Source organism: Equus przewalskii, chromosome 23 (assembly GCF_037783145.1).
Source record: "Equus przewalskii isolate Varuska chromosome 23, EquPr2, whole genome shotgun sequence".
Taxonomy (NCBI): Eukaryota; Metazoa; Chordata; class Mammalia; order Perissodactyla; family Equidae; genus Equus; species Equus przewalskii.
Window position 1 is genome coordinate 18879558 of NC_091853.1, and position 16927 is coordinate 18896484.

Here is a 16927-nt window from a genome sequence, read left to right on the forward strand (position 1 = left end):
AAATTTGGACTCTCAGTTAGCCACGGAGATGGGGATATATGAATATATTTGAGAGTTATTTATTGGTTAAATCATTGGGGCTCGGTGATAAATTGCTTATGAAAGGTGAGGGATAGGGAGGTATCAAGGCAAACTCATAGCACTGTAAGCTACACAAATTCGTCGATAGTGATGCCATCCGGTGAGATAGGAGGCTGTGGAGGAGGAGAAGTTTGAGGGGGAAAAAACTGGGATTTGAGTTTTAGACTTTTGGGGATTGAGTAGATTTTCAAATAAACTGATGGAGATGTCAAGTAGACCATTTAATATATCCTCCCGGAGCTCAAAGGAGAGCTCTGGCTGGAGGTATTGACACATAGATGATATTTGAAACCAGGGAGACAGATGACTTAATCCAAAGGGAGAATAAATGGTAAGAAATAGGAGAGAGAACTGACCTAGTTCAAAATCTAAAGGCCATGTGCGAAAGTCCAGACATGAATATAAATGTATGAATGTGCTACTTAGCATGTTTAGTAGAGTAAGGCTGGAGAATAGGTTAAGTGGGAGTTGACATGGGAGTGTAGGGAGAGAAGATCATTTGGGGTCAGAATGTGGTAAGCCTGGAGGGCTATGCTGAGTTCAGATTTCATTCTGGGCAAAGTGGGGAGCCATGAATGAGCTTTGAATGGGAACTGGTAAAAGGATCAAATTTGCATTTTAGACAAATTATTCTGGCAATGGTATGCAGGATTTATTAATTGTTTGGAAGGTTGGAGACACTGGAATATAAATTAAGAAGCTATTATAATCCCACAGTGGCTGGGAGAATGGAAAATTGGGAATCTGAGAAACATAGGGTGGTATAATTAGCAGGAGAGTTGAAGTGAGTTCTAAAACCCAGATGACTGGGAGAATGAGAGGTGCCATTAAACAAGACTGGAAACATGCAATGAGAAGTAGATTTAGAGATATAAGGAAACAGTTGTAAGCTTTTTTTGGATATGTTACATTTCATGTGCTAACCTGTCCAACAGAGGGCTGGAGCCAGGAGTGTAGAGCTCAGGAAAGAAGTTGAGGCCAAATCTGTAAATTTAGGAATCTGCACAAGATTCTTCACTGAAGCCATGAGTTCGGATGCAAACTATCAGAAAGCTAAGTTTCATGTTTATGGGATAGGAGGAGGAAGCAGATTCTGTAAAGTAGTCTCCCAAGAAAGTCAGAGAATGAGAACTGAGGGAATGCTGTATCTTCAACACCCAGAGAGTAGAGTGATTCAAGGAGCAGGTAGTCAACAATGCCAAATGCTATAGATGGTGAAAGAGAGTATGAGCTTACTATGTGGTTGCTGGATATTGTGATCAGAAGTTACTGGGAACCTCTGAATGATCAGTCTCAAAGGATAACGGCTGCATTACCAGTTCCAAACTGGTAGAGGCCAGTAGCAATGGGTTTAAGAGGGAAATGAGAAAAAAAACAGTCAGGAAGAAATTTATCTGCATTTCTATTACTCATATTTTATAATTTTTATTGTTTTTCTGGCCTCCATGACCATTTAATCAAGAAAGATTGTTCTTTTAAAACTGTTTATGAAGTGTTACATAAATGTGACTATGTTTTTTCAAATAGCTTGAATTTTCATCACATACCTCATAGTTTAGTGCTAAAATCTTTTATTGAGTGGAGTTTTATGACTGTATCAGCAGGATGGCCTTAGGTTACTTTATGTTTTCCAAGGAATAAGAAAAGCTTTTCAATCGAATTAGTCTATTTTCTTGTGCATGATGAAGTGATCTGGCTCTAATCTATCAAGAGATAATTAGGATATTGGCATAAAGATGTAATTAGATATTATAAATTTAAAAGAGTTTGTCTATTTCAGCAAAAGTTTTCAAATCCAAGTGTAAAGTACAAAATGCCGCCATGCTTTCTGCTCCCAATTAGATACAATCTTCGGGTCGAGTTTTACAGATTGCCAAAGCCCTGATGGAAGATGCTGGCAGATACACATGTGTGGCTACCAATGCAGCTGGAGAAGGACAGCAGCACATTCAGCTACATGTGCACGGTAATGTCATTTCTATGTCTGAACAAAAGAATATTTCTATCGCTTTTTTTTTTTCTTAACATACTGGGCTCGTTTTCATTGAATTACAGTTTAAAGAAACAAGTGTTTATTTTAGTCTGTGTGGAAAAAACCCTAGATAGCTTTTTTTACATTATTGTAGTTATAATTGCTCACATTACAGTCTTCAATTTTCCGGTTGTCAGATAGGATGTGCTAGAGCTCATAAATAGATAAACGCACTGCCCTGTGTTTTAAATTATTTGAATTCCGTTAACCGTTAGCTTTCTACAGATGACTTCTGTTCAAAAGACAGAAATTGCAGGGTTGTTCCTTAGCATTGTCTGGGATTTTCTTGCCTGCCTGTAAGAGGGGTTTTGGGAGTAGAAGCTGTCCTCGACTCAGGATCTTCTCTCATGTACTTTAATAATAAAAAGTCTGGGTGACATGGAACACCTCGTGAGTATTACAGCTTCACAGTAAACTTGAGAGACTACCTGACCTTAAATATAAGACTTCAGATCTCTGGAGACTCATCAGAAAGGGCCAAGAATTGTAGGTGTGGACTTTCCTAATTCAGCCAAGGCTATTTGCAGAGGGCTAGCCAAGATATCCATATGCGTTTTATTCATTTTCTCTAATTCATGTGATTGCTTGTTAAACTTTTTATTCATTCATTCATTCATATATTCACTCTGGATTTACTGAACAATTTAACCTAGAAGAATTTCCCAGCACCTAGCTTGCTTCCAAGTATATAGTAGGCAGTCAGTAAATATTTAACAAATTAAAGAGTAAATAATAAGTAAATGAAGAAAATTTAAGTTGGACATTAATGGCTTCTAATCTGCTTCTTTGTGTATTTTATTTAAATCAACCAGTTAAAAGATTCAAATCATCAGTTCCCTAAATGTTTCCAATAAACGAATTTATTCTTGCCCCAGTTCCCCGCATATAAACACCTAACTTATGGATGTCATACATACAAACTCTGTTCCTTAAGAGGACCTTTATTTTTTGATTGAGTAATTGACTTAAAGGCTAATATTTGACTGTAACCATCTTAGAATTGGTTCACCAGGCTTTCAGGCTTGGGGACAGTCTCACCCTGCTTTCCCTTAAATTGTCTTGAATTTACCTTGTTCCTCATAAGGCCTGCTACCTCTCTACCTGAACATCTACCTGATGTTCTTTGGCAACTGTCTCCAGCACATACTCAGACCTCTACTTCTATCCAAGAGTGTGCTGGGAGTGGGCTTGCTCTCCTTTTCTAATTTTCCTGCCCTGAGGCTCCTTCTCTCCTCCTGGGCAGGCTGTTTATTTTCTCTCTTCCAACAATTTCAGTCCTTAGCTGGTCTCCATTGTTGGCTGAGAGGAGACAGTTAAGTGGGATGACGTGATATGTTGCAGTCATTTCAGGCACTTGAGTCAGGTCACCTTTGGTTTAAATTCTGTGCTAACCAAGAGCAACTGCGTAACTGAACAAACCGCTTAATTTCTCCAAGTATCTGACTTGAGGAATGCTTTTGAGGTTTAGAGATGTTAGGTGTAAAATATATCCCACTTCTACTCTCTCAGGTATTAGAGGTTTTTGTTCTCTGGATTGGCTTAAAACACTTAAATGAGGACTCTATAATGAAGAGCAGAGTGGATGTCTCTAGAACAGGGAAGAACCAAACTTCAGTGTTCAGGGCTTTCAAATTTCCGTGTTCATAAAAATTATACATATTGAATGTTAAAAATACAGCTTCCTGGGCCCGGTCTCACGTCTCCTGAAACAGTATCTCTAATGGAAGTCTTCATGTGCCATTACTTGGAGAAGCCTTGGCCCAGACTCTAAAGATTGGCTTTGAGACTTTCCAATGCAGTCAAGAAAGGCTGAAAAACAGAGGCCATGGAGGAAATCAAGTCTCCCATCAAATACAGAGCAACAACTGTTGGTTTGCAAACTGGCCCCAGTACATGGAGGGCAAGGAGAGACCACAGAAAGAGACAGACCATTCCAGATTGGTAGGTTGGAGGTTTAATAAGCAAGGGAACTTATATACCAAACTGGTCTAGGGTGGCTGCAAGACAAGTAGATTTCCACACCCGCCCACCAGAATCTTAAAAGTATACAGAAAGGCATTAATGGGGTTCAAGCATTTATACCATCGGATGGTCTCGACAACACCTTATTCTCTCGAGGCTATGTCCTTGGAACAGCTCCACTGTGGAAATGGTAGGCAGAGCTTACGCTTCAAAGACAGGGGAGGTGAGTGAGGAGCCTCCGATTGCCTGGCTCCAGCTCAAGGGTCAACTGGCAATAACGTCCTCTTGCTTACCTCCTCCAACAACAACAGAAGAGAAAAAGTCCAGTCAATATCTAAGTCTGTAAAACTACGGTCTGAATATGCTAACAAAGTGTATGTTAGCAGGAGGTGCAGTTAGGATATACGCCTACATGGAAAATCATCAGAGAGAGGAGGAGCAAGCTGGAAGCCATCTGGGTTAATGTGAAAAGAAAGGGAAACAGAAGGTTAGTCATTGTAAGACTTTATTAAAAACTACCAGATCAGATGGAGACTATAAAACAGTCTTCCTGAGATAAATCACAAATAGAATAGAGGTAAGATACAGTAATAGCTAAAAATGTTTCGTCTAATATGATCTTGACTTGTTTGGATAACAATTCATCAACCTAAAGGGAAAATAAATGATGATGGGAACTTCTTATCTAATACTGATTATGATCAACCTGGGGGAAGTAGTTGGCTAAGTGCACGTGACAGGAATCTGAACAGAAAGCTAGCATATCACCTTGGCACTCATGACAGTAATGCCACGTTGGATGCACACAACTCCGAACTTGACTCTGTCCTCTTTGATGCTTGCATTAGTAACTTCAGTGAGAATTGGAGATGGTATAAAAAGTGTGGGAATTTCTAAGGATTGTTAATGACAGATTTCAAAAAGATCTCAGAAGTTAAAATGAGAAATTAATCTGATGTGAAAAACTACATAAGAACGGGGTGGGAGAAGAGTGGCTAAAAAACACCACAGATGGAAATACTCGAGATATTAATGACTTTCTGCAGTTACTGTAGATGTGATAATTCAATTTCATAATAAAGCTAATCAATCTTAGAAGTTAGTAATACAAGCTTATAGTATGAAGAACAAGAGAGGAATTAGCCCTATTATGCTCTTACTATCTGAATGTTTCCCAAGTATGGTATCTAATTCTGGTGCTAGATATTACGAAGAACATTGAAAAATCTATAGGGAAGCAATTAGCATTTAATTTAGTTTATTTTATTTAACCAATCCTATTGTTGTCTTTTAAATTGGGATTTGTTTTAATGCCCATCTTTATTGATGGGATAACACATTTAGCAAACGAGCATTTACCTCCATTGGCATCCAAAAGTGTTCAATACTAAGAAACTTAGCTTTCCAATTGCTTGATATTTTCCTTTCTTATTAAGAAATATTATAGATGGTTCCATTCTTCTCAAGCATGGAAGAAAGTGTCTCCAAAAGGGGAAATAAGGGTGCATGGTCTCCTAATCTAGAAGCCCAAGTCATGATCATGAGACAAGGAACATTCTGGTGATCCCCCGGATTTTCTGTTCTGTTACAGAAGGCAGAGGTTCTCAGTAGGTGGTCCTTTTTGATCATCAAAGTTTCCTAATTCTGGAAGTTCTCATTCTCTAGACCAAATTATGAAATAATATCTCAACCTCAGATATTTTCCAAGTGAGACAGATGTTTCCACAAACAGATGATTATTTGGAGTCTAATGGTCTAATATCTCAAGCATTCATTTCATCTGCACTTAATTACTTCCTAGGAAAAATCAAGCAAGGTGAAGCCTTTCAGAAGTAGAATGCTTCTGGTTAAAAGCATGGGCTTTGAATTTGAGTTCCTATACTGCCAAGTAATATCTGTCGGACAGTGGGCTTAGATGTTAAACTTTTTAAAAGCTCAGTTTTCTCATCTGTAAAATGGGAAGGATAATGATAATACCAGAATTGGGGAGGTTGTCATGAGGACTAAATGAAAGACTACACAAGAAAAGTTTAGCCCCATGCCTGGATCCTGGTCATTATCTGTCAATGGTAGCTTAATGACTGTTTTGTTCAAACACATATTTGGCTTCTGGCCCTTCTCACTGTACCAACATTTTAACAAATATTTCTCAAGTCCTGCTGCCTTTACTGTTGGCCGGGAACCGTCTTGGGCCTGTATTAGTTGTCTGCTGAAAACATTAGTAGAGCACTCCTTAATTTAATTTTACTATTTTAAAGTATTTGCTTGGCTAACGTATGCTAACACTCACTTAAAAAGATTTCTCTATCGTTTCTGTGTTTTGCTTAATAGCTCACTTGTGGCCTAAAGGAGATTTGGGAATATTGTAGGGATGTTTTTTTTTTCTTTTTTAATGGATGACTTCAGTTCAGGACTCTACTATATTATTTTCTCAGTATAAATGAATTTATTGCTCACTATATCATAATTCTGGTTGTTAGGGAGGATTAACTCACCCATATCACTTTTAGATCAGTTACGTGTTAATTCAGATTTAATCAGGATTTGAAAAAGTCAGTTCATGCCTTTAAGTGATTAAAGAAAGCAAATAGCAAAATCTAGCCCACAATATGTCCAGAGAAGGCCTTGTGGTTTTGGCATCATATGCACATGCAGCTTTTGGAAGAAGGAAAACAGGAAAAAACCAACCAGTTGAATGGAATTCAACCTCCTGCTTGGAGTATGCAGACATCTTACTGTTAACATAAGATATTGTTACCTTGCTAATGCTTCTGTCTAGAACAGTGTTCACCTAAATTCAAAATTGCAAGACTATCCATTTAAATTTTGTTAGAAGGGAGCAATGGAATTTATATTTGTATTTACCCTTTACTTAAAAATGTTCCAGCACCATTTGTTGAAAAGATTATTCTTTCCTCATTGAATGAGCTTGGCACTCTTGTTGCAAATCATTTGACTGTATATATAAGGGTTTATTTCTATAATCTCAATTCTATTCCATTGCCTAAATAGTTTATCCTTATGCCGGTACCACACTGTCCTTTTTTATTCCTTTTTCCCCCAGCTTTATTGAGAGATAATTGACAAATAAAATTGTATATATTTAAAGTGTACAATGTGATGAGTTGATATATGTGTGCTTTGTGAAATGATTCTTACAATCAGGTTAATTAACACATCCATCACCTCACATAGATACCTTTTTTCGGTGTGTGGTGAGAACACTTCAGAATTATGCTCTTAGCAATACAGTATTATTAACTATAGTCACCATGCGGTATTTTAGATCCCCAGAACTTATTCACCTCATAAATGAAGGCTTGTGCCCTTTGGCCAGCATCTCCCCATTTCTCCCAATGCCACCCTCCCCAGCCCCTGGTAACCATCCTAATAGGTCTGAGGTGGTATCTCATTGTGGTTTTAATTTGCATTTCCCTGATGATAAGTGATGTTGAGCACCTTTTATGTACCTGTTGTGCATTTGTATGTCTTCTGTGGAAAAATGTCTCTTCAGGTCCTTTGCCCATTTTTTAATCTGATTTTTTTAAATATTGAATTGTATGAGTTCTTTATATGTTTTGGATATTAATCCCTTATTGGATATGCCGTTTGAAAATATCTTTTCCCTTTCAGTAGATTGCCTTTTCGTTTTGTTGATGGTTTCCTTTGCTGTGCAGAAGATTTTTAGTTTGATGTAGTCCCACTTGTTTATTTTGCTTTTGTTGTTTGTGCTTTCGGTGTCAAATCCCAGAAATCATTGCCAAGACCAATGTGAAAGAGCTTTTATCTTATGCTGTATTCTAGGAATTTTGTGGTTTCAGGTCTTACATTTAACTGTTTAATCCATTTTGAGTTAATTTTTGAGTGCCATATGGTCTTGATTATGTTGATTAATTTTCATATGTTAAACCAAACCTGCCGTCCTGGGCTAGGTCTCTCTTAGTCCTGGTGCAGAATCTGTTTTCTGTGTTCCTGGATTCACCTTACTAGTGCTTTGTTGATCATTTTTGTGTCTGTGTTCATAAGGGATATCGGTCTGTAGTGTCTTTTTATTGGCTGTCTCTGTCGGTTTTGTTATCATGGTAAAACTGGCCTCTTAGAATGATTTAAGAAGTATTCCCTCTCTGCTGTATTTGGAAAGAGTTTGTGAAAGATTCAGGTTAATTCTTAACTGTTTGGTAGAATTCAACAATAGAGCCATTTGGGCCTGGCATTTTCTTTCTGGAGTTTTTTGATTACTAATGTAATTTCTTTGTTTTTGTATGTCTGTTCAGATTTTCTACTTCTTCTTAGTCAGTTTCAGTAGTTTGTGTCTTTCTAACAAATTAATCTATTTCATCTAGGTTATCGAATTTGTTGGCACACAGCTATTTATAATATTCCCATATAGTCCTTTTTAATTTTGTAACATGATAGCAATAATCCCTTTTTCATTCCTGAATGTAGTTATTTGGTCTCCTCTGTTTTGTTTTGTCTTAGTCTAGCTAAAATTTTGTCAATTTTGTTGAAGTATTCAAAAATCCAGATTTTGTTTTTGTTGATTTTCTCTATTGTTTTTCTATTGTCTGTTTAATTTATCTATGCTCTATTTTTTATTATTTCCTTCTTTCTGCTTATTTCGGTTTAGTTTACTCTTCTTTTTTTCTGGTTTCTTAAGGTGGAATGTTAGGTTATTGATTTGAGATCTTTTTTTAAATTGAAGTGTAGTTGACATATGATATTAGTTTCAGGTGTACAACATAGTGATTTGGCACATATGTACATTACAAAATGATCATGATGGCAGTCTAGTAACCATCTTTTACCTTACCAAATTATTACAATATTATTGACTATATTCTCTATGCTGTACTTATATCCTCATGACATTTATTTTATAACTAGATGTTTGTATCTCTTAATCCCCTTCACATATTTTGCACCCCCACCACCACCTCTTTCCCCCTGATGACCACTAGTTTGTTCTTTGTGTCTACGAGTTTGTTTCTGTTTTGTTTGTTCATTTTTTTTGTTTTTTAGATTCCATATATAAGGGAAATCATATGGTATTTGTCTTTGACTTATTTCACTCAGCATAATACCCTCTAGGTCCACCTATGTTGTCACAGATGGCAAGACTTCATTCTTTTTTATGGCTGCATAGCATTCCATTGTGTGTGTGTGTGTGTGTGTGTGTGTATACCAGACCACGTCTTCTTTGTTCATCTATCTATGGACACTTAGGTTACTTTCATATCTTGGCTATTGTAAATAATGCTGCAATGAATGTAGAGGTGCATATATCATTTTGAACTAGTGTTTTCATTTTCCTAGGATATCCAGAAGTGGAATTCCTGGGTCATATGGTAGTTCTATTTTTAATTTTTTGAGGAACTTCCATACTGTTTTCCATAGTTACTGTTGCAACAATTTACGTTGCCACCAACAGTGTATGAGGGTTCCCTTTTCTCCCCATCCTCAACAACACTTATTTGTTGTCTTTTTGATAATAGCCATTCTGACAGGTGTGAGGTTCCTTGTGGTTTTGATTTACATTTCCCTGATGTTTAGTGATGCTGAGCATCTTTCATGTGTCTCTTGGCCATCTGTATGTCTTCTTTGGAAAAATATATATTCAGATCCTCTGCCCATTTTTGAATCAAATTGTTCTTTTGATATTGAGTTGTATGAGTTCTTTATGTGTTTTGCATATTAATCACTTGTGGGATATATCATTTACGAATATCTTTTCCCATTCAGTAGGTTGCCTTTTTATTTTGTTGATGGTTTCCTTCACTGTGCAAAAGCTTTTTAGTTTGATGTTGTCCTGTTTATTTTTGCTTTTGTTGTCTTTACCTGAGGAGACAGATCTATAAAAATATTGCTAAGACCAATGCCAAAGAGCTGACTGCCTATGTTTTCTTCCAGGAGATTTATGGTTTCAGGTCTTACATTTAAGTCTTTAATCCATTTTGAGGGTTGTTTTGTACGTAGTGTAAGAAAGTAGTCTAGTTTGATTCTGCTGCCTGTAGCTGTCCAGTCTTCCCAACATCATTTATTGAGGAGACTTTTTCCCATTGCGTCTTCTTGCCTCCTTTGTTGTAGATTAGTTGACCGTATAAGCATGGGTTTATTTCTGGGCTCTCTGTTCTGTTCTAGTGACCTATGTTTCTCTTTTTGTGCCAGTACCATACTATTTTGGTTACTATAGCTTTGTAGTGTAGTTTGAAATCAGGGAGCATGATAACCTTCACTTTGTTCTTTCTCAAGATTGCTTTAGCTATTCAGGGTCTTCTTGTGGTTCCATGCAAATTTTAGGATTATTTGTTCTAGTTCTGTGAAAAATGCCATTGGTGTTTTTATAGGGATTACATTGAATCTGTACATTGCTTTGGGTGTTAAGGACATTTTAACAGTATTAACTCTTTCAATCCATGAGCACAGTCTTTCTTTCCATTTATTTCTGTCATCAATTTTTTATAGCTTTTAGAGTACAGGTCTTTCACCTCTTTGGTTAAATTTATTCCTAGGTATTTTACTCTTTTCATGCAATTGTAAATGGGATTGTTTTCTTATTTTCTCTGATTGTTTGTTATTAGTGTATAGCAATAGGCTACACCATATAGCCTAGGTGCATAGTAGGCTATATGATCTAGATTTGCGTAAGTATGCTCTGTGATGTTTACACAATGACAAAATCACCTAACAAGGCGTTTTTCAGAACATATCCATTGTTAATGATGCATGACTATATAATTGTTTCATATTCTTGAAGAATTGACGCTTTGTATCATTTTTAAATGTCCTACTTTGTTGCTAGTAACAATTTTTGTCTCAAAGTCTATTTTGTGTGATATCAGTATAGCCTCTCCTGCTCTTGTTTGGTTACTGTTTGCATGCCGTATTTTTTTCCATCCTTTTACTTTCAACCTATTTATGTCTTATGAATCCAAAGTATGTCTCTTGTAGACAACATACAGTCGGGTCATTTTTTTAATCCATTCTGCTAGTGTCTGCCTTTTGATTATAGTGTCTAATTCATTTACATTTAATGTAACTACTGGTATTATAGGATTCATGCCTACCATTTGCTGTGTTTTTTATACGTATTATGTCATTTTTGTTTTTTGTTCTTCCATTACTGCCTTTTTGTGTTAAACAGATATTTTCTTATGTGCCATTTTATTTCTCTTGTTTCTTTTACTATATTTTTTAAAGTTTATTTTTAGTTGTTGCCCTAAGGATTACAATTAGCATCTTAATTAATAATATTATACTTTGGATAAATACCAATTTAATTTCAATAGTATAAAAAACTTTGCTCCTATATATTAGGATGTACACTTGAAAGTTAGATAATGTTATAATCCAATGTTACTGCAATAAAAAGTAAATTAATTAATTAAAAAAAATAAAAACCAAACCAAAACAAAAAAACTTTTCTCCTTTATAGCCTCTTTCTCTCATTCCCCTCCTTTCTGTTTATTATTGTCATACAAATTACATCTTTATTCATCATGTGCCCATCAATACAGACTTATAATTATTGATTTATGCTGTTGTCTTTTAAACCAGAGTGGAGAAAGAATTATGTTCAAAATATATAGTTTTACTGTCTTTACTATTAGTTTCCTCTATAAATGTTCTTTATTTCTTTATGTGTATTAGAGTTACTGTTTCTTTGCAACTTGAAGGACTCCCTTTAGTATTTCTTGTAAGGCTGGGGGCTAGCAACAAATTCTCTGTTTTTTGATTTTCCATGAATGTTTTAATTTCTCCTTCGGAAGGTTAATTTTGCAGTATATATAATTCTTGATTGTTAGTCTTTTTCTTTCAGCACTTTGAATAAGTCTTCCCACTGCCTTGGGGTCTCCATGTTTTTTGATGAAAAAATCAGCTGTTGGGCTTACTGAGGATTCCTGAACGTGATAACTCACTTCACTCTCTTGATGCTTTCAAGATTCTCTCTTTGTCTTTAAATGGTTTGATTATGATATATCAAGGTATGGATTTCATTGTTTATCCAAGTTGGAGTTTGTTAGGCTTCTTAGATGTGTAGATTAATCAAATTTGGGAAGGTTTCAACCATATTTCTTCAAATACTCTTTCTGCACTTTTATGTCTCTCCTCTTCTTTGGGACTCCCATTAGGCTTGATTAAACACTTGATGGTGTCCTACAAGCCTCAGAGGCTCTGTTCTGTTCGTTTTCCTTCATATTTTTTCTTTCTGCTCCTAAAATTGGATAATCGCAATTGACCTGTCTTCAAGTTGCTGATTCTTTCTTCTTCCAGCTCAAATATTGCACTTTTGAATTCCAGAGTTTCTGTTTAGTTCTTTTTATAATTTCTATCTCTCGATTGATACTCTCTATTTAGTGAGACATCATTCTCCTACTTCCCTTTAGTTCTTTAGACATGGTTTCCTGCAGCTTTTGGAACATAATTAAAATAGTTTATTTAAAGATTTTGTCTAGAAAGTTTAACATCTGGGCTTCCTCACGGACATTTTCTATGACTGCTTCTCTTCCTGTGTATGGACTATGCTTTCTTCTTTATTTGCATGTTCCATGATTTTTTTTTGAAAAGTAGACATTTTAAATAATACAATGTGGCAATCCTAGAAATCATATTCTTTTCTCTCAATGATTTTTGTTGTTGTTATTGTCAGTCCTCTCGCTATTTTTTGTTGTTTCTTCTGTTCATATATTTAGTGAGTAGGTAGAACACTGGCACCCCCAAAAATGTTCATGTCCCAATTCTGGAACCTGTGAGTATGTTAGGTTACATGGCAAAGGGGAATTAAGGTTACAGATGGATTTAAGGTTGTTAGTCAACTAACCTTAAAACAGGGACATTATCCTGGATTATCCAGGCGGACCCAATGTAATCATAAGGGTCATTAAAAGTGGAAGAGGGAGGCAGAACTTCAGAATGATAGGATGTGAGAAGATCTTATGAGCCCTCCCCACTTCCTCATTGCTGGCTGTGAAGATGGAGGAAGGGGATCACAAGCCAAGGAATGTAAGTGTCCTCTAGAATGTGGAAAAGGTAAGGAAACAGATTCTCCTCTGGAGCCTGCAGAAAGGAACTGAGCCCTTCTGAGCCCTTGATTTTAACCCAGGGAGACCATATTGGACCTCTGACCTGTGGAACTATAAGATAATAAATTTATATTGCTTAAACTACCAAGTTTGAGGTAGTTTGTTATGGTAGCAAAAGGAAACTAATATGGTGACTTTTATGAACAATTTCTGTAAAGTCTGTTTTTACAGACTTTAAAATGCACCTGGAGAAAAGACTGTTTGCACTCAGAAAACTCCGAGTCTATCCAAATAAAGACAAGTGCTGTGAGTGGAAAGTTCCAGGGAAGGGCCAGACAGGTCAAATAGTGGCAGTTTTCTAGGAATGGTGCTTCTAGGTAGCTCCAAACCCATTGTGCTCCCTCCAGTATCTGCTAGGCTGCTTTTTTCACTGTGGTTGCAAGGCTGTTTGTTTTCAAGGTTACTGCTGAGCTGAGGAGGAGCGATGGGAATAGGGTGAGATAAATGCCATAAAACTCACTGTTTTTAATGAGATTTAGCTATTTTTCTTGAATAAACACTTCTTGGATTGTTGCAAGTCTTTGTTTAATTTCCACATTTCTGTTCATTTTGACAATTTTTCCAGTGTTCTTGTTTGTTTTATAGAGGAGTGAATTTTCAGAGTCCTTACTCTGCCATTCTTGCTGACTTCTGATCCTTTTTCTTGAAGTTTTCCAGTGGACTGAACCCAGTTGGCTAAGCCACTCCATAGCTCTTTTATCTCTTATTCCTACTATATTGATTGTTTGCAGCAAATACATAGTCTGTCAAAACCCTCAATGATCACTTCAATCCAGGAGGTTTCAAATCAGTATTTAAATTATGGTTTTGGAGGAATGTGCCATGGACTAATTATTTTTCCTATTCAGTTGGAAAAATTAAATAGCCATATTTAAAAGTCTTTTGTACTTAAATACCATATCATAAATCAGAATTCGGTGCAGAAAACAGCAACATTCTGGACATTTCCAACAGGAAGGGTTAATACAAATTAGATGGATACCAAGAAACTACAGGTGTGATGGAGTGGGTTCTACGCTTTGTCTTCCGGAGCATCTTTCATAAAAGCAGAGATCTGACCCACAAGGACATGTACTTCTGAGAACAGACTTTATTTTAAAATTGTCAAAAAGCGGCTTTGAGTTATTGTCTTTTTTGTTGTTTTTGCTTGTATTCTTTGGTGTTATCTTCTGCTTTTATTTTTACTAGTTCTTGATTCCTGACTTTTTTTAATTTATTTTTTTGTTTTTTTTTCTAGAATCTGAATTGAATGCTTAAAGCATTTATTTTCATTATTTCTTAGTTTTTAATATCTTTATTAGAGCTTTAAGATTTTCTTTGAGTACCATACTGCTTGGTGACATTCTATAGGTTTTAATTTGAGTCAATCTCATTCTACTTTATTTTTTTTCTAATCCTATACTTTTGTCTTAATTTCTTCCTTAATGAGGTTTTTTTCCCCATGTAGAGCTTTATATTTTTGTTACTGATTTCTATTCATTTTTTATTGCAGTTTCATTAAATTGTGGCTATAAATGCTTTCTTGAGACTTTTTGCAGCCTACTAGAGAGTGTATTTTGAAAATATTCTATTGGCATTTGAAAAGAATATATATTCTTTGTTAACTGTAAATACACATACATATGTATACCCGTACACAATTTGCATGGGTAATTTTATTTTTCAAATTCTTTATAACTTTATTTTTGTTTTGCTTCAGAGTCAACTTCTGAGAAAGATGTACTAAAAGTTATACTACTTTGGGATTTTTCAAATTTTCTCAGATTTTAGTAATTTTTGCTTTTTTAGTCAACACATAAAGCATTGTCATTATAATGGATTATTCATGAATTTTAACAGTTTAATCAGTAGAAAGCATGCTGCTTTGTAGTGTTTAATGATTTTTGCTTTGTATGCCAATTTGTCAGAAGTCATTCACCCTTGCTGTCCTGGTATACCTGAGTTCAACTCTTTATTGTCAGTTTTTTTGTGGGTCTTTTTTGTGCTTTCTATCCATTTGGATTTTTAAATAAAAAGAAATGGTATTAGCCCTCATAGTGTTAACACTTTGTCTATAGAACAAGAAAATGAACTCATTCACATTTGTGCCACTGATTTATATATTTGATTTTATTTCTACCATCTTATTTAGTTCTAGTCAATTTTCTTATTCCCCTTTGTCCTTTTGCCCTTGTCTGTTTTGCTAGATTAATGGATCACTTGCTTGATTGTATCTGAGGTGGCGTGAGCGGCTCTAGTACGTTGAATGAGTTAAACTTAGCAAATCTTTAAAATGTATTTTTTCTATAAACTTCAAATACTAACTTATGTCCACAGCGTCTCCTCAAAATAAGACAAGACCTCTAGTTTACTTGTAATTATTTTCATCCTGGCATCCCTCCTATACTCCTTGAGATAGTGTTAAAAACAATGGGTGTTGCTGTTCCAGGTTGTTATTCCTTTTACGCTCTGCCTCTTAGACTTTTTCAATTCCTACTTTATGAGCACATTAAATAATAGAGCAGCATTATCTGTGATGGTTTAAAGTTGAAAATATAGTTTTCTGTTTTATTTTACTAACAATTTAGTTGTAATATTAACAATTTAATTTTATATCAAAAGAAAAAATAATAAACAAGAAAATGATTGTAATTCCTCTGAAATGGTTTAAGATAGTATTGTCCAAAGATAAAGTCAGATATTTTGAGAAATATTGATTTCCCCTTCACTGGAAGTGTTCAAATGCAGTAGATGACTTCTTGGTTAAGGCTGTTCATTGTCAGACCAATCAGATTAATTGGAATAAAAAAAAACCTCCTTTAACTTTCTTTTACTACTCTGCTAATCTACAATTCTAGAGATTTTCCCATCTGGGCACAGACTAATAGATGATCCAGAAAACCTATTAAGATCTTTTTTCAATCTGTTCTTCAATTCTACTTAATCATATACTCTAGTTTTGTTCCAAACATATCAGTGTATATATGTGAAATAAAGGGATAAATGATCATTCCCACTGAGCAAACCATTTCAGGTTAAATACCTTAGTTTTGTGAGTTAATTATCTATTTGGACTTCCTGCAGAGCCACCTAGTTTGGAGGATGCAGGGAAGATGCTGAATGAGACTGTGGTGGTGAGCAACCCCATACAGCTGGAGTGTAAGGCAGCTGGAAATCCCTTGCCTGGTATGTTTACTTGTGGATTCTATAACTTATTAACATTTTAAAATTTCTGGAAATAGCTAAATCTGTTTATGAGCATAATATAGTAATTACTAGTAAAGGAATGATTATAGAATACATTTCAAGGGTAAAACGTGGAGCAGGGTATCATTAGGTGGCTGATATTTTTGAGTTTTCATTGCTTTTAACTACATGAAATAATTTTCCTGTTTAAACAATGTAAAAATATGTGAATAACTAATTGTCTTGTCCTTACTGTGGCCACAAAACCCACAAATAGTATTTTCTATACATTTATGTTGAAAAATCTTGTTTTATCTAGTCCAAATTGATTATAAATCAGTCATTTGATGAGATTATTTTGTTTTGTTGATCATCACTGGTAAGTTATTCATATGAATCAATAATAATATAAATTTTTTGAGATTAATAGTCTGTGTAGTGTTTGGTTTTGATTAGATGCATAGACAAAATTTTTATAGATGAGAGGAATATATACAACATAAAGAAGTAGAATTGGTTAAAAGTTTGCTATCAAACAATATTGCTACGTTAGAGATAAGATGAAGTATCTTTTTTATAAATTCATTTCAGAACTCTTATGTTGGCT

The 16927-nt window shown here is 35.3% G+C and overlaps 1 protein-coding gene across 9 annotated transcripts in view; it reads left to right on the forward strand.

Annotated features, from left to right (window-relative positions):
- Positions 1-16927, forward strand: part of HMCN1 (hemicentin 1) — a 434632-nt gene that overhangs the window by 262725 nt on the left and 154980 nt on the right. For all 9 annotated transcript variants that reach the window (XR_011532218.1, XR_011532219.1, XR_011532217.1 and 6 more), the window contains 2 exons: positions 1924-2047; positions 16219-16320. Coding sequence is in view for 3 of the 9 variants with exons in the window: in XM_008514091.2 (XP_008512313.2) it covers positions 1924-2047; positions 16219-16320 (226 nt within the window). In the remaining 6 variants the exon portion in view is untranslated. The remainder of the gene's footprint in view (positions 1-1923; positions 2048-16218; positions 16321-16927) is intronic.